Consider the following 21092-nt stretch of genomic DNA (forward strand, 5'->3'; position numbering starts at 1 on the left):
CCAATCTCCTTGCGGGCGCGCAGACAAGCGAGAAGTGGTTTGTCAGACGCTGGTCCGGCTACTAGATCTGGGGGCCATTGTTCCAGTTCCTGCCTCGTCCTCGGAGCAGCAAAGAGGACATTATTCCATCTACTTTGTCATGACAAAGAAAGAGGGCTCCTTTCGGCCCATCCTCGATCTAAAGGAGGTCAACTGCTGTTTGTGGACCCCATGCTTTCGAATGGAGACGCTGAGGTCCGTGATTGCGTCGGTGAGGCCGGGCGAATTCCTGGCCTCGCTGGATCTCTCGGAGGCGTATCTTCACAACGGGATTCGGAAGGATCACCAGGAGTACCTCAGGTTCTTTGTGCTGGGACAGCATTACCAATTTCAAGCATTACCATTCGGTCTCACGACGGTCCCCAGGACTTTCACCAAGATCATGGTGGTGGTGGCAGCACAATTACGGCGAGAGGGTCTCCTGGTGCACCTGTATCTGGACGATTGGTTGATTCGAGCAAAATCCGAAGACCTCTGTCGCTCAGCCATCCAGAGGGTTCTCCAACCGTTACACTCCCTCGGTTGGGTGGTCAACACGGGCAAGAGTCATCTCATTCCAGTCTCTGGAATTTTTGGGAGTGTTATTCGACACCCGGCTCGGCAAGGTTTTCCTCTCCGTGGACCGCTGTCGCAAATTACGCGGGCAGGTCTTGGCCCTGCTACAGATGCAGCCATCGACGGTATGGGACTATCTGCAGTTGATTGGGTCTATGGCTTCTACCCTGGAGTTGGTACCGTGGGCCTTTGCACATATGCGTCCCTTACAGTTGGCGTTGCTTTCTCGCTGGAATCCCGTCTCCGAGCAGTTCCGCCTTCCGTCACCTGTACCGGCCGTGGCAAGATCAAGTCTGGATTGGTGGCTCCACTCGAGCAATCTGCTCAAGGGGGTCTCGCTCTTGGCTCCAGATTGGACGGTTCTCACCACAGACGCGAGCCTCTCAGGTTGGGGAGCGGTGTGCCTGGGCCAGTCAGTGCAGGGACGATGGTCCGCGGCCGAGTCGCTCTGATCAATCAATCGCCTGGAGACCAGAGCGGTACGGCTAGCGTTGAGGGCCTTTCTCCCCCTGGTTCAGGGGAAAGCGGTCCGGGACCTGTCGGACAATGCAACTACGGTGGCTTACATCAACCGTCGGGGGGAGACCTGAAGTCGTCTGGTGGCGTTGGAAGCTCGTCTTCTGTTTCAGTGGGCGGAGCAGCATCTCCTCAATATAGCTGTGTCTGACATCGCCGGGGTGGACAACGTCCACGCGGATTTTCTGAGCAGGCATCAACTCGACCCCGGAGAATGGGAGCTGGCAGACAGCGCTTTTCAACTCATCTGCGACCGTTGGGGGCAGCCGGCCATGGATCTCATGGCAACCTTTCAGAATACCAAGTCCCCACGCTTTTTTGCTCGTCGAAGGAAGCTGGGGGCGGAAGGGGTGGATGCCTTGGCCCTGCCCTGGCCAACGTCCATTCTCCTGTATGTGTTTCCACCTTGGCCCCTGATCGGCAAAGTACTTCGTTGCATAGAAAATCACCCTGCAGATGTGATTCTGGTGGCTTACAGGATCTCTGCTCCATAGTTCCGGTTCTCGCCAGAGAACTCAGGCGCGGGCATTACTTCATCTATTTCATTGTACTGAAAAAGGAAGGAACGTTTCGCCCCATTCTCGATTTGAAGACTGTCAATCGGACACTGAAGGTGCCTCGGTTTCGGATGGAAACTTTGCGCTCCTTGATAGCATCTGTACACAAGGGGGAGTTTCTGGCATCATTGGACCTGATGGAGGCTTATCTGCACATTCCCATCCATCCGGATCACCAGAAATACCTATGGTTTGCGATCCTCAGACAACACTTCCAGTTTTGTCTCTTCCGTTCGGTCTAGTGACAGCACCCAGGATTTTCACCAAGGTGGTGGTGGTAGTAGCAGCAGCCCTGCGGCGCGACTGCATACTGGTTAATCCCTATCTGGACGATTGGCTGATTTGTGCGAAGTTGGAAGCCTTGTGCAAGGACGCGGTCCAGCGGGTTCTTCAGAAATTGACTTCCTTAGGTTGGGTGATCAATCCCGACAAGAACCATCTGATTCCCAGTCCTTGGAGTTTCTGGGGGCAAGGTTTTTCTTACAGAAGAGAGACTTTCCAAGTTGGTTACCCAGGTGGGTTTGTTCAGATCAATGCTTCAGCCCAGGGCCTGGGATTATTTGCAGGTTCTGGGGTCGATGGCTTCCAATCTCGAGTTGGTCCTGTGGGCCTTTGCTCATATGCGTCCTCTTCAGTCTGCGTTGCTCTCCCACTGGAGTCCACTTTCCCAGCAGTTTCAACTTCGCTTACCGCTGATGGACTTGGCGTGTTCCAGTCTACGTTGGTGGCTGTGTCCAGACCATTTGCATCGGGGCGTGGACTTGGAAATTCCCACGTAGATCGTAGTCACTACCGATGCCAGCCTCTCCGGATGGGGGGCAGTGTGTCGGGGATCGGCGGTACAGGGACAATGGACAAAGACGGAATCTTCCTGGTCCATCAATTGTTTGTTTGGAGACCAGGATGGTTCGGCTGGTGTTACAGGCCCTTCTACCCTTAGTGGAAGGGCGGTTGGTGAGGATACTGTCCGACAATGCCACGGCGGTTGCTTACATCAGTCGTCAAGGAGGAACCAAGAGTCGCCCTGTGGCAACGGAGGTATGGCTGTTGATCACTTGGGCGGAACAGCACCTTTACAAAATTGCAGCCTCTCTCATAGCCGGGGTGGATAATGTGCAGGCCGATTTCCTCAGTCGAAACCAGTTGGATCCCGGGGAGTGGGAGCTCTCAGACGAGGCTTTTCGGCTTCTGTGCAAGCGGTGGACCAGGCCCTCCATGGATCTCATGGTGACGTACCGCAATGCCAAGGCTCCTCGTTTCTTCAGTCGGTGAAGAGAACCAGGAGCAGAGGGAGTAGGTGCCCTGGTTCTGCCCTGGCCAAGGGACGTTCTGTTGTACGTTTTTCCACCGTGGCCGTTGGTCAGGAAGGTGTTGCGCTGAATAGAGGTTCACCCGGGTACAGTAATCCTAGTGGCTCCAAAATGGCCACGGCGTCCGTGGTTTGCGGATCTTCTAACTAGCAATCGATGATTCCTCCGTCCCCGACTCTTCTGCGACAAGGACCCCTCTCTTTCGGCGAGGTCAATCACTTCTATCTAGCGGCATGGCTTTTGAAAGGAAGGTTGAGTACGAGGGGGTACTCACCTGCGGTTATCGCCCCAAACTCTAACATAGGCTCTGGAGGTAGGTAAAACCTCTACCTCCAGAGCCTATGTTAGAGTTTGGGGAGTGTTTGAATCCTGGTATTTGGAGCGTAGCATTCGTCCTTCCAAGGCAACAATCCCAGAGGTTCTGGAATTTCTGCAGGCAGGATTGTCCAAGGGTCTAGCCTTTAATTCCCTGCGAGTTCAGGTAGCGGCGTTAGGTTGCTTTCGAAGTAAAGTACACGGAGTGGCGCTGGCTTCGCATCCAGATGTGGCTAGGTTCCTGAGAGGGGTTAAGCACTTGCGTGCCCTCCAGTTCGCAATCCCTGCCCTTCCTGGAAGCTTCTTGGTTCTCCGTGCCCTTTGCATGGCCCCCTTTGAGCCCTTGAAGCAGGTGACCCTGAAGGACCTCACTTTGAAAATTGTGTTTCCAGTCGCTATTGTATCGGCGAGGCGCATTTCAGAGCTCCAGGCATTGTCTTGCAGAGAGCTTTTCATAAGGATTTCGGATGCAGGGGTTTCATTGCGCACGATTCCCTCCTTTCTACCAAAGGTAGTCTCTGCTTTTTATTTAAATCAGTCAGTGGAGCTTCCTTCCTTCGCGGGTCTAAATTCCGCTACGCTGGAGGCCAGGGATTTGCGGAAGCTAGACGTAAAGCTGGTGTTGCATTACCTGGAGGTCACGAACAGTTTTCGGCTTTCGGACCATCTCTTCGTCTTGTGGAGTGGACCTAGAAGGGGTCAGAAAGCTTCCAAGGCCACTATCGCCTGTTGGCTGACGGAGGCTATTGTATCGGCGTACCTTGTACAGGGCCGGCCGATTCCTGTCGGGCTTAAGGCTCATTCTACGCGCTCGCAGTCTACTTCGTGGGCTGAATGTCAACAGGTAGCGCATCGAGATTTGTAGGGCGGCTACCTGGAAGTCTAACACATACTTTCACGAGACATTACAGACTTGATGTCCGGACACCTGAACCTGGGGCTTTCGGAGCTAGTGTTCTCCGAGCGGGACTCTCACAGTCCCACCCTGGTTAGGGAAGCTTGGGTACAACCCAGGAGTCTGGGCTGATCCAGGTACGTACAGGGAAAGGAAAATTGGTTCTTACCTGCTAATCTTCGTTCCTGTAGTACCACGGATCAGCCCAGAGTCCCATCCAGGGAGAGTCCGCTCGGCCGGTGGTTAATTCTTTCATGCTGTAAGTTTCATATGCCCCCCTGTTCGGGGTCAGAATTATTGGGCATAGTTTGAGTTTCGGTTACATGTTCTTTTCCTCTGCTCTTCAGAGGGAGGTTGTTAAAAGACAGTTGTGAATCTTCATTATTGTTCTGCTTGGGTACAGTGGAATACTGACAGACTCTAGGTGGCACCTCAGGGGTATACGACAGAGACCACAGAAATTTGTCTGTCTCCGCCTGCTGGAGGGGAGGTAAAACCCAGGAGTCTGGGCTGATCCGTGGTAACAGGAACGAAGATTAGCAGGTAAGAACCAATTTTCCTATGCCCTTCTTGGGACAGCTCAGCTCCTGTAGAGTCACCCCTTGAAACATCAGTCACTTCCTCCATCACATTTCAGCTGGTGGAAATCCCCAGTCCTTCCCCTCTGAAGAAATGTATTTTAAATAAATGATTTTTGCTAAATAGAATGTTTCTGGGGTAGTTTTTTCTTTGAAAGGGAAAGAAGAGTCCATTTGGTACTAGCCAGGTCTTAAAATCCTGCTTTTTCTAATGAGGTGTAGAGGACTTCAGATCTTGGAATTTATTTTTGTTTGGAGAGGTGATCTGCTTAAGTCCCTAAGTATCTGTTTAAAGCAGAGCCATATTTGTCCATCTGTATTTGTAAGGAGGGGAGATGCAAGACCACAGAGCCTAAATGTGATTTCTCCTTCTCTGTATATGATGTGCTGATTCCTAATTATTTTATTCTTACAGATGGTCTGGTAAAGAGACTGGAGGAGTTGGAGAGGACAGCAGAGCTGTACAAGGGTAAGTCCCAGGATCAAACAGGGCATGCATCCTGGCTTGTTTTATATCACCAGCATGCCCTGCTCCTTAAAATTGTCATGCACGTGTTCTCACCAACCAACCCCACCTATTTAAAAAAAAAAAAAAAAAAAGGGCATCCTAACCCCAAGAAAAACTGGAGACAGTGCTGCTGTTTACACCATCCCACTGTTAGGAAGAATTCCATGTGAGGTTGGTCTATAACAATGTATTATTTTGCCCATGGTGTATGATAAGGAATTCTGTATCCATGTTTGTGTGAGTGATTCCATGTGTACTGTACATGTCTTTGCATGTAAAGTTGCCTAGGTCTATGTTACTCTGGTCTGTGATAGTGCTGTGTCATACTTGTGTCCAGTCTTCTTGTTACATTCACCAGTGCAAAGTCTAAACCCCTGCTTAGCACAGCCCTGCCCTTTTCTCTATTGTAATTACAGTTGTGTTTTAAGAGCCTTGGTGGTGGTCTTCTCTCCTTGCCTATCCCTTTCATGCTCTATCTTTTCCATGTTTTTGCTTTTTTGCTCTCATTCACACTGATGGCTTCCTGTACCTCTCTCCCCTCAGGCATGATGGAGCACACTAAGCGACTCCTTCGCTCCTTTTTTGAGCTGTCACAGACACACAGAGGTAAGCAATGTGGGCACATTTTCACACCCTGGTGCTCTGTTGGTATATAAAGGAAGAGGCAGAACCTGACCAAGATGCAGAGGTGAAGGGGCTCTACTGCATACTGGTCTCATTGCAATTCAAGAGAGACACAATGTCTGATTATCCCAGCTTAGGCTTCTACTCCTTAATCCTATTGATGTTGGAATTGCTGCTAAAATAACATTCATAGCCTATGAGTAATGGGAAAGGGGAGATGAAACCTGCTTGCACTGCATCTGTTGCTGCCACCAGTTTTTTAGCAAGCTATATTTTGACATCATTTTCTATAGCTTCTAATTGGTGGTTAGAGGCATAAGGAGGAGGAGGAAGACCAAGGGCCTGCCACCTGTTTCTTTAGCTCCAAATTAGCTAATTTACATCACTTTCCTTTAACAGGAAACTTTTCAGAAAAACTGTTCTGACAGCTCTGTTGCCTTACCATATTAAGGTTAATTTGTGACTCACAACAAAATTTATTTTTTTTGGGGGGGATTTTGTGGCTTAATTTCCTTTCCACACCTGAACCTTCAGCCAATTATAATGGGGAGTGTTGAAGTTGAGATACCCTAGGTGCTCATTTACAGCCCCCAGTTGTTTTTTTTGTTTTTTGTTTTTCTTCCCTGTTCTAGCCTCACCTGTCTTCCTTTATATAACGCAGTTGTTGCAGACAGTCCTGAGCAGAGGACCACAGACTGATGCTTGCTTCAAACACCTATACACAAGTACCCTGAGTCACACTTGTAGATGGCACCTGTATGCCATGGCTAGGACTTGAGAAAAAAATATGAGTGCTATCACTACTGGCTTTAGGAGTAGAAAAAGTGCTGAGGAATTAAGCCCTGATATCTTACTTGGCAGCATACAGCACTGCCACAGGCCAGTCCCACAAAATGTAATTTTGGCATAACTAGGGGGGAACATCTGCTTCAGATGGGGAAATATGTATTTCTTTATTTAGAAAGAATGCCCTTCAAAAGTTCCTTATAGTGACTCAGCCTGAAAGCACAAGAATGGCTCAGTAGGGTTGGAGTAAGAGCAAACGCTAGTCATCTCTCTTCTTTTGGTAGCAATTCTTTCATTTTCATATGGTACAAGAAAAAAATTCCTAGCTTCAGAGTCATTGAATACCACTAGCAATAAGGCCAGTCTATATGTACATCCATGCCTCAGTTGACTGGTGTCCATCAGTTTTGAACCGCCAAGTCTGAGGCACCAAGTGCAGACCCATAATCCATTGATAGTAACGCTTTCTTTCCTGCTATCAAACTGCAAACATCTAATCCTCTTTCTGATTTGTCTCTTTCCTTCTGCAATTTTGCTGCAGCATTTGGAGATGTTTTCTCTGTGATCGGTGTACGGGAGCCTCAGCCAGCTGCTAGTGAGGCCTTTGTAAAATTTGCTGATGCTCATCGCAATATTGAAAAGTTTGGAATCCGGCTGCTGAAGACCATTAAACCGGTAAATTAAAATAATAAACATGAGGAGTGAATTGTGTAAACATTTTTCCCTGTACGTACCCGGATCAGTCCAGACTCATGGGTTTTGCTTCCCCTCCAGCAGATGGAGACAGAGAAGTTTTGACTGACTCTGCCCTATACCCTCAGGTGCCACCTACAGACTGTCAGTATTTCTCCTTTTCCAGCAGATGATCGAGGTGCAAAGCCTACAGTCTGTGATTAGGGAATTAGTTTAAAAAAAAAAAAAAGAAAAGGTTAGGAAGTCAATTTAGATTAGTTTATTGCCATATGTATATGTGTTTGTGTGTGTGTGTGTGTGTGTATATATATATATATATATATATATATGTGTATATATATATATATATGTGTGTATGTATATATATATATATATATTTAAAAAAAAAAAAAAAAAGCTAAAGGGAAGGAACAGAGAGCTTTTGAGCCTCCCAGGGTGTTGGCAGGTCCTGAGGGGACCATCCCCCCTGGTAGTTGAGGCTGCTAGATCCAGGGGTCGAGGACCCTCCTCCTATCTGCTCCTACCCTCAGGGTGATACTGGGGATCCCGGATCACTCACCCCAGGAACCTTGGAACCCGCGGAGATCTTCGGTTGGGTTTGGGGAAAAAAAAAAGACAAAAACCCTGTTTGTTCCTGAGTCAGTGAGTATCTTCATTCTCCCCCGTGGGGGGGGGGGGGGGGGGTGTCAGCCGCCGAACCTTTTCTCCTGGGGTGTTAGTTGAGCCGGACTTGCTGCCGATGCCACATGGTGCAGTCTGTCGCACCTGTGAGTATCCTGCGACAGCCTATGATCCGCCTGCCTTCCCGGGGGGGGGGGGGGGGGGGCACAACTAAAGCCGCCAGGGGAGACGTTTTGAAGGTGCACCAAGATCCCGGGAGGCTCGGGCAGCTGCGGCTCTCTTCACCCGATCCATTCCCACTCAACGCGGGAACAGATGCCATTTTCGATTCCATTCATGTGGCGCAAGCCACAGTGGAGTAGGAGAAATCCTCACCCCCTTTATCTCCACAGCAGGCGGCCTCCGAGGGAGGCAGATTGACTGGGGATGCTATAGGCGCGGCTGAGGAGAGCCCTGAGGGGGCTTCGTACACCTCTTCATCCTCCTTTTCCTCCAGTTTATTATGCTGCTGCATAAAGCTTTCAAAGCGAGGAAAGCAGCCAAGAGACAGTCTGGAGGAAGTCATTGTTGGGTTCCTGGGGTCCAGGATCCTAAGCGTTCCAGAGCCCCGGAGGAAAAGGGGGCAAGAAAGAAGAAGCGCTCCCTGCGGTCTGCAGCATCCTGGCCGATGTAAGTTTCCTCCTTGGAGGATAGGGATCCGAGGGATAAGCCTCTACCAGGGGCGGACCCGGAGGATGACCAAGACCATACTACCAGACATGGGCCCCAAGTTCCTGAAGGAGATGACCCCAAGGTGGTCCGTCTTTTCCAGAGGGATGAGTTGGGCCCGCTTATTCCCGCGGTGTTGGAGGAATTGAGCATTGATGCCCCTCCGGAGGATTCCCGGATGGGGTCTATTGATCCTGTCATGGTGGGTTTTCGTGGTCCATCCCGGTGCTTCCCGTTCCATATTTCAGTTACGGACTTGCTGTTTCGGGAATGGGACACCCCGGATTTGGGTCTGAAGGTCAGTAAAGCAATGGATAAGCTGTATCCTTTACCAGAAGAGAAGCCCTAGCCTTCCTTTGTGTTCCCAAAGTAGATGCGGCGGTGTCTGCGGTTACCAAAAAGACCACCATTCTGGTGACAGGAGTGACAGCTCTCAGGGATCTCCAGGATTGTAAGCTTGAGATCCAGCTCAAGAAAATTTTCGAGGTCTCCGCGCTGGGAGTGCAGGCTGCCATGTGCAGCAGTTTCGCCTTGAGGGCCAGACTTGGCTGGGTACAGCTCTTGCAGAATAACACGTCTGTCGGTGGAGGAGGCCGTGCAAGCGGGGCACTTGGAAGCCGCGGTAGCTTACAGTGCGGATGCCCTTTATGACCTGTTCCGCACCTCGGCCAGGTCTATGGTTTCAGCTGTTTCAACCCACAGACTACTCTGGCTGAGGAACTGGTCTGCAGATGTCTCCTCCAAAGCTCAACTGGGCTCTCTGCCTTTCAAAGGCAAACTACTGTTCGGGAAGGATTTGGAAGACATGATTCAATCCTTGGGGGAGAAAAAGGTTCATCGCCTGCCTGAGGACACAAACCCAAGACGAGAGGTTCTTTTCCTCCTCTGTCCCGGTTCCGGGGGTCTTGGAGGTTCCACTCTTCCAGGTCATCAGGCTCCTCATCCAGACAGAGCTCGGGTAGGTAACAGTCCTGGTCCAGTCCTTTCGAGGGTGTCTGTTTGGTAGGATGGAACCCCCAGGCTGCAGGGGGGACAAAATCTTCTCAATGAAATGGGGCCAGTCCATTCCTCTGTTCCCATTGTATGAGGCAGGTTGTCTCAGTTCTACGAGGAGTGGGACAAAATAACATCGGACCAGAGGGTCCTCAATGTGATAAGACAAGGCTACACTTTAGATTTTGCTTGGCGCCTTCGCAGCCACTTTCTCGTCTCCCCATGCTCCTATGAACAGAAGCATCAGGCAGTGCGGGACACTTTACAACGCCTATGTGATCTTGGAGCCATTGTACCAGTTCCTAAGGCAGAACAGCGGAGGAGCCATTATTCCATCTACTTCGTGGTGCCCAAGAAGGAAGGCACATGCTGGCCCATTCTGGACTTAAAAAGGGTCAACCGCTGTCTTCGTGTTCCACGGTTTCGCATAAGAACATGCCATACTGGGTCAGACCAAGGGTCCATCAAGCCCAGCATCCTCTTTCCAACAGTGGCCAATCCAGCCACAAGAACCTGGCAAGCACCCAAAAACAGTCTATTCCATGCTACTGTTACTAGCAACAGGAGTGGCTAATTTTTAAGTCAACTTACCAGTACAAATAATTTTTAAGTCAACTTACCAGTACAAATCTCTCACCTCAAAATCAAAAAAAGACTATTATGCATCTAAGATTCACAACCTGGTTTTTGACGCCAAAGCCCTCTTCGCTTATGTCTCCAGCCTCACTCAAACCATTCCGCGAGAAATCCCAGGCAACATGGCACAACCCAAAGCGGAAGAACTCGCTCAGTTTTTCCAAAATAAAATCACTAATCTCTTAACACAACTGCCTTCCAATACAGCCGACCTCCAGACATATCAACAACCTGCCCACAAAAACGTCAGCTTAAACACCTTTGAACCCGTCTCTTCCACGGAGATACAAACCATCCTGAGAAGAATGAAACCTTCGTCTCATCCTGCAGACCACATCCCCTCCAAACTTCTTCTATCTATTCCAGACACAATAGCCACTTCATTGAAAAATATCATCAACTGCTCTCTAGCCCAAGGAACCTTCCCAGATGATCTTAAAATGGCCTCAATCTCACCGCTCCTAAAGAAACCCAACCTAGACCCGAAGGACCCTAACAACTTCCGCCCCATAGCTAACCTCCCATTCATCGCCAAGATCATGGAAAAACTAGTGAACTCTCAACTCTCAGATTTCATCGAAGACAACAATCTTCTCTTCATCCCACAACACGGCTTCCGTATAAATCGAGGCACAGAATCCCTCCTCACTTCGTTGACAGACCATATCTTACTGGGCCTCGACAAAGGAAACTCTTTTCTATTGATCTTGTTAGACCTATCAGCAGCGTTCGACACGGTCAACCACACCATCCTCTTAAACCAGTTATCGTCCATAGGAATCTGCGGCACCGTCCTATCTTGGTTCAAAACCTTTCTCAACAACAGAGGTTACAAAGTTAAACTCCAAAACAAGGAATCCTCAAGATTTGACTCTGCCATAGGAGTCCCACAAGGTTCTTCATTATCTCCGACTCTATTCAATATTTACCTGCTTCCTCTTTGCCAACTTCTCACTGACCTCAATCTAAAGTACTTCCTATACGCAGATGATATTCAAATCATCATCCCCGTCAAAGACACATACTCTAAAACTCTTGACTACTGGGAATCATGCCACCAAAAAATCAAACAACTTCTCAACAGCCTTCACCTCATCTTAAATTCCTCCAAGACAGAAATCCTACTCATCTCTCCCGAGAACAATACACCTAACATTATTCTTCCCACCAACCTACCTACTGCACAAGTTAGAGACTTAGGAGTGTTATTGGACAACCGGCTAAACTTCAAGGCACACATCAACAAAACAACCAAAGACTGCTTCTATAAACTCCAGGTTTTGAAAAGGATAAGACCTCTCTTCCATGCTCAAGACTTCAGAACGATCATCCAGGCAGTCATTTTTTCAAAATTAGACTATTGCAACTCCCTATTGCTAGGTCTGCCTTCTTCCTATTCCAAACCATTACAGATGGTGCAAAATTCAGCAGCCCGACTACTAACAGGCACAAGAAAAAGAGACCACATATCTCCCATCCTGAAAGAGCTACATTGGCTACCCGTATACTTCCGTATCATGTACAAAACCATATGTATCATTTTCAAAACTATACATCAATGCACTTCCCTCGATCTTCAATTTCCTCTCCAAGTATTCAACTCGACAAGACCTACCAGAGATGTTTATAGAGGCACACTCCAAGTTCCCCCTGCAAAAACGACTAGACACATTACCCTAAGAGATCGCGCCACCTCCACAGCTGGCCCCCTTCTGTGGAATTAATTGCCCACAGATCTCAGACTGGAACCTTGCCTCCCAACTTTTAGGAAAAGACTTAAGACTTGGTTATTCAAGCAAGCTTTCCAAGACACAATTTAATGACACAATCCAAGAACACAACCCAAGGACTCCTCAAAACATTCAGCCATTAATCATGCCATTTGCACATAACTTGTAATGTGACTTGTATATCGTTTAACCATTTATTCTTTCCTTCTTCTTCCTCTTCACCAAGTTCTGCCACCCTTGTTAATTGTAACTGTACTTTCGGTCACCTGAGTTCTAGTTTGATATATTTAATGCACTCCCGTTTCATGTAAACCAGCAAGATATGTTCTCATGATTGCCGGTATATAAAAACCTTAAATAAATAAATAAATAAACTTAATAGCAGGTAATGGACTTCTCCTCCAAGAAACTTATCCAATCCTTTTTTAAACACAGCTATACTAACTGCACTAACCACATCCTCTGACAACAAATTCCAGAGTTTAATTGTGCATTGAGTGAAAAAGAACTTTCTCCGATTAGTTTTAAATGTGCCACATGCTAGCTTCATGGAGTGCACCCTAGTCTTTCTATTATCCGAAAGCATAAATAACAGATTCACATCTTACCCGTTCTGGACATCTCATGATTTTAAACACCTCTATCATATCCCCCCTCAGCCATCTCTTCTCCAAGCTGAAAAGTCCTAACCTCTTTAGTCTTTCCTCATAGGGGAGCTGTTCCATTCCCCTTATCATTTTGGTAGCCCTTCTCTGTACCTTCTCCATCGCAATTATATCTTTTTTGAGATGCAGCAATCAGAATTCTACACAGTATTCAAGGTGAGGTCTTACCATGGAGCGATACAGAGGCATTGACATTTTCCGTTATATTCACCATTCCCTTTCTAATAATTCCCAACATTCTGTTTGCTTTTTTGACTGCCGCAGCACACTGAACAGACTATTTCAATGTGTGAACCGATGATTTCAATGGAGACTTTGAGGGCGGTCGTGGCGTCTGTGACAGGAGCGACAGCTCTTAGGGATCTCGGTGCACAAAGAGTCTTAGAGTCCCTGGTTCTGACCAAAGCATATTTGCACATCGGGATCCAAGCCGACCATCAGAAATTCTTGAGGTTTTCCATTCTGGGGGACCATTTCCAATTCTGTGCTCTGCCATTCGGACTTGCCATGGCACCCAGGACTTTAACCAAAATAATGGTTGTGATGGCAGCACAACTCTGAAAGGAAGGATTCTTTGTTCATCCGTATCTGGACGATTGGCTGATTTGGGCGAAATCGGAGTCTCTCTGTCGCTCTGCGGTGCACAGAGTTCTTCATCTGTTGCGGTCAACCTAGCCAAGAGCCACCTAGTTCTTTCCCAGTCCCTGGAGTTCCTAGGTGCTCTGTTCGACACGTGGCTGGGGAGGGTCTTCCTGACCAAGGAACGAATCATCAAGCTGCAAGGGCAAGTTCGGGAATTGTTATGCAAGCATCCTCATAGGGTCTGGGATTATTTGAGTCCTCGGGTCGATGGCTTCCACCTTGGAGTTAGCCCCGTGGGCCTTTGCTCATATGAGACCTCTTCAGTCAGCATTGCTTTCCCGTTGGAACCCAGTGTCCGAACAATTTCACCTTCCCCTTCCTCTTACAGACTCTGCACGTTTCAGTCTTGATTATTGGCTCCTCTCAGACAATTTGTGCCATGGGGTGGCCCTAGAAGTTCCCGCCTGGATGGTAGTTACTACAGACGCCAGTCTCTCCAGTTGGGGAGCAGTTTGTCAGGACAGTTTGGTGCAGGGGCAGTGGTCAGTGGAAGAATCCCGGTGGTCGATCAATCGTTTGGCGACCAGAGTGGTGAGGTTAGTGTTGCAGGCTCTTCTGCCGTTTCTGCAGGGGAAATCGGTCAGGGTTCTGTCCGACAATGCAACTGCAGTGGCTTATATCAACCGCCAAGGAGGAACCAAAAGCTGATGGCAGTCGAGGCTCAGCTGTTGATAGCCTGGGCGGAGCAACATCTCGTGAATATTGCGGCCTCTCACATCGCCAGGGTCAACAACATGAAGCAGATTTTCTCAGTTGCAACAGACTCTATCCCGGGAAGTGAGAACTTTCCAAGGAGGCGTTCCATCTCATATGCGTCAGGTGGTCCAGACCGAGTGTGGACCTGATGGCAATGTTTCCGAATGCCAAAGCTCCATGCTTCTTCAATCGATGTCGGGAGCCAGGGGCGGAAGGAAGGGATGCCTTGGTTCTCACCTGGCCGACGAACATCCTACTGTATGTGTTTCCACCCTGGCCTCTGATAGGCAAGGTGCTACGGCGCATAGAAGCTCAACCGACAGAGGTGATCCTGGTGGCCCCGGAATGGCCGAGGTGTCCATGGTTTGCGGATCTAGTCAACCTCACGGTGGACAGACCCTTGAGTTTTCAGGACCTCCCGAACCTTCTGCTTCAGGGGCCCGTTTGTTTGGAAGAGGCAGATCGCTTTTGTCTAGCAGCCTGGCTTTTGAGAGGTGACGACTAAAGGACAAAGGCTATTCAGACGCAATCGTGGCTACCCTTTTGCGATCAAGGTAAACCTCTACTTCCCTGGCTTATGTCAGGGTGTGGGGAATTTTTGAGTCTTGGTGTGTGCAGCACAAGATGTGAACCCTGCTTGGGTGTTAGTGGCTGATATCTTGTCCTTCTTACAGGCCGGCCTGGCTAAAGGCTTGTCGTGCAGGTACTGGCCCTTGGTTGTTTCCATGGTAAGATATGCGGGGTAGCCTTAGCCGCACATCCGGACGTGGCATGTTTTCTCCGAGGGGCGAAGCATTTGCATCCTCCGGTCAAGGATCCTTGTCCATCGTGGAACCTAAATTTGGTCCTTAAGGCTCTGTGTGCAGCACCATTTGAGCCTCTGAAGAGGGCGACGCTAAAGGATCTAATGTTGAAGATGGTTTTTCTGGTGGCTATTTCCTTAGCTCACCAGGTGTTGGAGCTTCAGGTGTTATCCTGCAGGGAGCCCTTTTTAAGGATTACGGATACGGGAGTCTCTTTGTGGACGGTTCCTTCCTTTCTCCCAAAGGTTGTATCCTCTTTTCATTTGAATCAGTCGGTGGAACTCCCATCCTTTCCGGATTTGGACCGCTCTGATCCCCAGTCTAGCGATCTGAGGAAGCTTGATATGCGCCGGGTTCTATTGCATTATCTGGAGGTTATAAATAGCTTCCGTATGTCTGACTATCTCTTTGTGTTGTGGAGTGGCCCCAGAAAAGGCATAAGGCATCTAGGACTACGATCGCCTGCTGGTTGAAAGAGGCTATTGGTTCGGCATACCTGGTTCATGGCTGGCCGCTTCCAGTCGGCCTTCAAGCACATTCTACCCATGGCAGGCCAACTCATGGGCAGTGTCAGCAAGTTTCGCCACAAGAAATTTGTAGGGCGGCTACTTGGAAATCTTTGCACACCGTTGCTAGGCATTATCGGTTGGATGTCCAGGCCCCAGGCTCTGGTGGTTTTGGTGAAGGTGTGATCCGAGCGGGATTCTCAAGGTCCCCACCCTGTGTAGGAAAGCTCTGGTACATCTCAGGAGTCTGGATTGATCCGGATACGTACAGGGAAAGGAAAATTGATTCTTACCTGCTAATTTTCGTTCCTGTAGGTTCCCCGAGCCTTTTCCCGGTACCGCTGGGACCGTTGATTCCCTCGATGCTTTCGAGACTCTCAGAGCCCATGGCCAGGGATTTACACAGGCCTCACCTGTGCAACGATGGCCTCAGAGAGGAAGAAGGACCTTACAACCCATGGGGGGATGATTCCTCAGAGTCGTCTTCTGAGATCTCTGATGACCCCATGTTGGAACCTTCACCACCAGAGGAAAGGAGTCGGTCTCCCCCGGAGGACCTCTCCTTTGCGGGTTTTGTCAGGGCCATGGCTGACGCTATCCCCTTCCAGCTTCTCAGGGAGGAGGATGCATGACATCAAATTGGAGAACCTCCAATATTTTTCAATGCTTCTAAGGAGATAATGGCTGTTCCCATTCATGGCATCTTTAAGGATCTTCTCCTTCAGATGTGGGAGCATCAGATATTCATTTCTCCAGTGAATAGGAAGGAGGATGCCACCTACCTAGTACAGCAGGCCTTAGGTTTTGAGAGGCGTCATCTCGCTCACCAATTTGTGATTGTGGAGGCTGCTCTCAAAAAGGCCAAATGCTCCGGCACCCATGCCTCTGGCCCTCTGGGGCGGGAGCATAGGGAACTGGATGCTTTGGGGAGGAAGGTTTTTCAGGGCGCTGTGCTTATTGCCTCTATCACTTCCTACCAGTTGTATATGACCCAGTACAACCGAAACTTGTGGAAACAGGTCCAGGATCTAGCCGAACGACTGCCATAACAGCACCACCATGGTACAGTAGGGTCTCAAGGCTAGAAAACACGAGGTAAGATCCACCTACAATGTTTTTTGAAACAGCGGCCAGAGTGGCTGCCGTGGGCATCGGTGCCTGTAGGATGGCCTGTCTGTGCTTCCAACCTCGGGCCAGAGGTGCAAAAGAAGTTGGCTGACCTCCCATGTACAGGTGAAAACCTTTTCGGGGGTAAGCTCAGAGATGTGGTTGCTCAATTGAAGAATCTCCATGAAACCCTTGAACAACTGCTTTGGATCCTCTATCCTCTGTCAGGAAATGTTCCAGGAAGTCCTCTTATTGGCAGCGGAAATATTACCCCCCACCTCTTGGACTTGCATGTCCCGTGCTAGCTCCAGGGGCCACCCCCCCAACAGGCCCCGGTTATGGGCTTTTGACTGGAGGCAAGGGAGCATGGGCCAACCAGTCGTACCCCTGACGTTAGATCCTCCAGCAGGAGGCAGACTGCTCTACTTCCCCCACCACTGGTCAACCATTACTTCGGACCACTGGGTCCTTACTATAGTTCGCCAGGGGTATCGACTAAATTTCAGAAAGATCCCAGAGGACTCTCCCCCATGATAGACATGGGGTCATCCACCCAGCAGATCATACTTAGGACAGAGTTCTCCGCCTTTCTCATGGTGGGAGCGGTAGAGCCCGTTCCTCGTTGTTAGCAGGGCTGAGGATTCTATTCAAGGTACTTCCTCATACCGAAGAGGACTGGGGCTTTCGCCCCATCCTCGATCTCAGGGTGTTGAACAAATTCCTCAGAAGAGAAAAATTCAAGATGGATTCTCTGGGGACTCTGATTTCTCTCCTCAATCTCAAGGACACCTACGCCCGCATTGCCATCTTCCCCAATCACAGAAAGTATCTTCGCTTTGTGGTGGGGAAGGCTCACTACCAGTACAGGGTATTGCTTTTTGGCTTGGCCTTAGCCCCTTGCGTCTCCACCAAGTGCCTGGCAGTGGTGGCAGCGCACCTCAGGCGCCGTGCGGTGCATGTCTTCCCATACCTGGACGACTGGTTGGTCAAAAGCGACTCACTTGCAGGAGCATTGAACGCTTTGGCCCTGACGATAAAGCACTGCAATCTCTGGGTTTTGTCATCAAATACCTGAAATCCCACCTCTGCCAGTCTCCCCAGCTGGACTTCATAGAAGCCAGGCTGTACACGACTCAGGCGAAGGCATTCTTGCCCCGCGATCAGGCCCTTACCCTATCTGTGTTGGCAACCGTGGTGCACAGTAGACGGAATGTCAGTGCTCATTTTCTGCTTCGCTTGTTGGGCCACATGGCAGTATCAGTCCATGTTACCCCTTTAGCCTGCCTTTGCATGTGCAAAGCGCAATGGACGTTGCAGTCGCAATGGCAACAGGCTTCCCAGGACCTCGAGGCTCGTGTTTCCATTTATTTATTTATTTATTTTAAAGGTTTTTTTATATACCACGGAACGTTTCAAACATCACCTCTGTTTACAATGAACAATAATTTAGCAACAGGCTTTACAATCAATTCAGTAAGAACAAGCATATATCAATAAACAAGGTAATGAGTCAACATATGGTACAATTGGATCCCATCTAATCTAATGGGAGAAACTATGTATAATAACCAACGGTATAAACTTAGGTGTATTATGTACAATAAAATATACAGTCTATGTATAATTAGGTATATTCAGGCAGAGGAAGGCAGATAGTAAGGGAAGGGGGGGGGGGAGAGGCTGGCTAATAGAATAGTGATAGAATGGTAGTAAAGGGAGGCTGTATGAGGTAGTATGACTGTTTGAGGAGTCTAAGGGCATTATGTATAAGCTTCTCTGAAGAGCCAAGTTTTTAAGTTTTGTTTGAATTTCTTGGGACAAGGCTCCAGGCGCAGGTCTGTGGGCATTTTATTCCAGATGTTTGTTCCTGCTATGGTAAATGATCGTTCTCTTGTGGAAACATGTTTAATTTGTTTGAGAGTGGGAGTCTTGAGTTTGGCTTGGTGCATTGTTCTTGTAGGTTTATTGGATTTGTGGAATGTAAAGTGGTCAGAGAACCATTGCATTTCTTGGTTGTAGATTGATTTGTGTATGAGGGTGAGGACTTTGAATGTAATTCTCGATGCTACTGGTAGCCAGTGGAGGTATTGGAGTACCGGTGTAATGTGGTCATGGCGATGCGCATTAGTGAGTATTCGGGCGGCTGCGTTTTGTAACATTTGTAATGGTTGTAATGAGTTTTTAGGCAATCCAAGTAGAATGGAATTACAGTAGTCCAGTTTTGACAATATTGTGGCTTGTAAAACAGTTCGGAAATCGTACGGGTGTAGGAGAGATTTGATTCTTTTTAGAGTGTGGAGTTTAAAGAATCCGTTTTTTACAGTGGCTGCAATGAATTTTTTTAGTGAGAAATAATTGTCTATGATAACACCAAGACTACGGACTTGCTGTAAAGCGAGGGGGCCAGCTTGTGAATAATTGGTAGGATTTAGGGGGATGTTGCTTTGTGGAGAGATAAGTTCTGTTTTACTAGTATTGATTGCCAGAAAGTTTTGGGTGAGTAGATTCTTTATTTCTTCAAGTGCAGAATTCCAGATTTTCAGAGCATTAGGTATAGAGTCCTTAATGGGGATGAGGATTTGCACATCGTCTGCATATATGAAGTGCGGGAATCCAAGTTTTATCAAGAGTCGACATAGAGGGATAAGGTAAATGTTAAACAGTGTTGATGAGAGAGAGGATCCTTGAGGTACTCCTTGTTGTAGTTTTCTGGGTTTGGATTGGTGGATGCCAATTTTAACACTGTATTTTCTCTCATTAAGATAGGACTGGAGCCAGCAGAGCGCAGTGCCAGAAATTCCAATTTGAGATAGGCGGGTGATCAGAGTATAGTGATTGACAGTGTCGAATGCTGCTGATATGTCAAGCAGGGCAAGGATGTAAGAGTGACCTGTGTCTAGCGTTTTTAATACTAAATCTGAAAGTGACAGGAGCAGAGTTTCGGTACTATGGTTCTTGCGGAATCCATACTGGGATGGAAGTAGTAGCTGATGTTCATTTAGAAATTCTGTGAGTTGTTTGTTTATGATTTTTTCCATTATTTTGGAAAGGAAAGGAAGGTTCGAGACTGGTCGGTAGTTAGATGATTCAGAAGGGTCCAAGTCCGCTTTTTTGAGGGTCTGTTTTATAATGGCATGCTTGAGTTGTGTGGGTACCAGACCAGTAGTGATCGATTTGTTGAGAATCTTGGAAATGGGTTTGGCAATCCTTGCTGGAGAAGAAAGGAGTGTTTTTGTGGGTATAATATCGAAGGGGTGTGTGGCTGGCTTAATCTTTTTGAGGATTGCTTCTATTTCTAGAGGGGTAGTAGTTTCAAAGTTTGTAAGGGTGGGTGAAGGTGGAATGGTTGTTTTGGGGTTATGTGTGTGAATGTTATGGGTGGGTGTAGTGATGTGTATGTTGATGGTAGAAGAATTGCCAATAAGGGGGGGGAGTAGTAAAGCGTGCCATGATGTTATTTATTTTGTCATAGAAGTAATCAGCTAGTTTCTCACACTTATTTTCATCTTCATTGTCTGAGTTAATGTTTGTTGGAGGAGTAATAATATTAGATACGTATTGGAAAAGGGCTCGTGGGTTGAATTGGTATTGATGAATCTTTGATGCATAATAGTCTTTCTTGGCTTTGTCTGTGTTATTCCGGTATTCATGAAGAAGAGAGCGGAACTTTAAAAGTAGCGCTGGGGATTGGTTTTTACGCCATTTCTTTTCCATTTTACGTAGTTCTGTTTTCATAATTCTTAATTCTGGGGTGTACCACAGTTTTTTGGCTTTCTTATCTGTGTTGATTTCTTTTGATATTAGTGGGCATAGTTTATTTGCAATATTACTGGTGATTTGGTGCCAGGAAGAACAAGCTGAATTAGTGTCAGTGAGATCCAACTTATTGAGGTCTTCTGATAATGTGACCATAATTTCTTCTGATTTGCAATGTTTGTGGAATGTTATGGTTTTCTTATTGTGGTGAGGCGTGTGAGGGGTGCATTTGATCGTGCAGGAAGAGTCAATCCCGGTAGTGGTCTGACCAGGGGATAGGGGTGCATTGTGGAGAGCTGGTTTGGATAAGTGAATTCGTAAAGATGATTTCAAGTGTATGTCCAGCTTTCTGTGTAGGGTTCGATACATTTTGTCTAAATCCAAGCGCATTTAGGGCGGCCATGGTGGCTTCACTGGCTGGTGAAAGGGGTGAACGGTCAAAATGTAGATTTAAGTCTCCTAGGATGATGATAGGGATAGAAATGTCGATATATTTGGAAATGTATTCCGTTAGGGGTGAGGGGTGGTTTTCTAAGATGCTAGGGGGAGCATAGGTTAGGCATATTTGTAGTTCCTTGGACTTAAAGAGCCCAATTTCAAGCCTGTGAGGAGGTATGATGGATTGTAGAGTAAGGTTGAATTTCTTTTTTGCTGCAAGGAGGAGTCCACCTCCTTTCTTTTTGCCTCTAGGAATGGAGAAGATGTTGTATTCTTCCATAGGTAATTGGTTTATTATTGCAGTGTCAGAATTCTTTAGCCAGGTCTCTGTTATTGCACAGATGTCGGGGGATTCGTCAGTGCTCCACTCTTCAGCGCGAGCCTGTTGCTCGGTCTGCCGCAACGCCACAGCCCT

General features: G+C 48.0%; 1 protein-coding gene across 3 annotated transcripts in view; it reads left to right on the forward strand.

Annotated features, from left to right (window-relative positions):
- Window positions 1–21092, forward strand: part of PICK1 (protein interacting with PRKCA 1) — a 135176-nt gene that overhangs the window by 59598 nt on the left and 54486 nt on the right. For all 3 annotated transcript variants that reach the window (XM_029590150.1, XM_029590151.1, XM_029590152.1), the window contains exons 7-9: window positions 5181–5234; window positions 5817–5879; window positions 7225–7358. In XM_029590150.1, coding sequence (XP_029446010.1) covers window positions 5181–5234; window positions 5817–5879; window positions 7225–7358 — 251 coding nt within the window. The remainder of the gene's footprint in view (window positions 1–5180; window positions 5235–5816; window positions 5880–7224; window positions 7359–21092) is intronic.

Source organism: Rhinatrema bivittatum, chromosome 2 (assembly GCF_901001135.1).
Source record: "Rhinatrema bivittatum chromosome 2, aRhiBiv1.1, whole genome shotgun sequence".
In the NCBI taxonomy this organism is placed as follows: Eukaryota; Metazoa; Chordata; class Amphibia; order Gymnophiona; family Rhinatrematidae; genus Rhinatrema; species Rhinatrema bivittatum.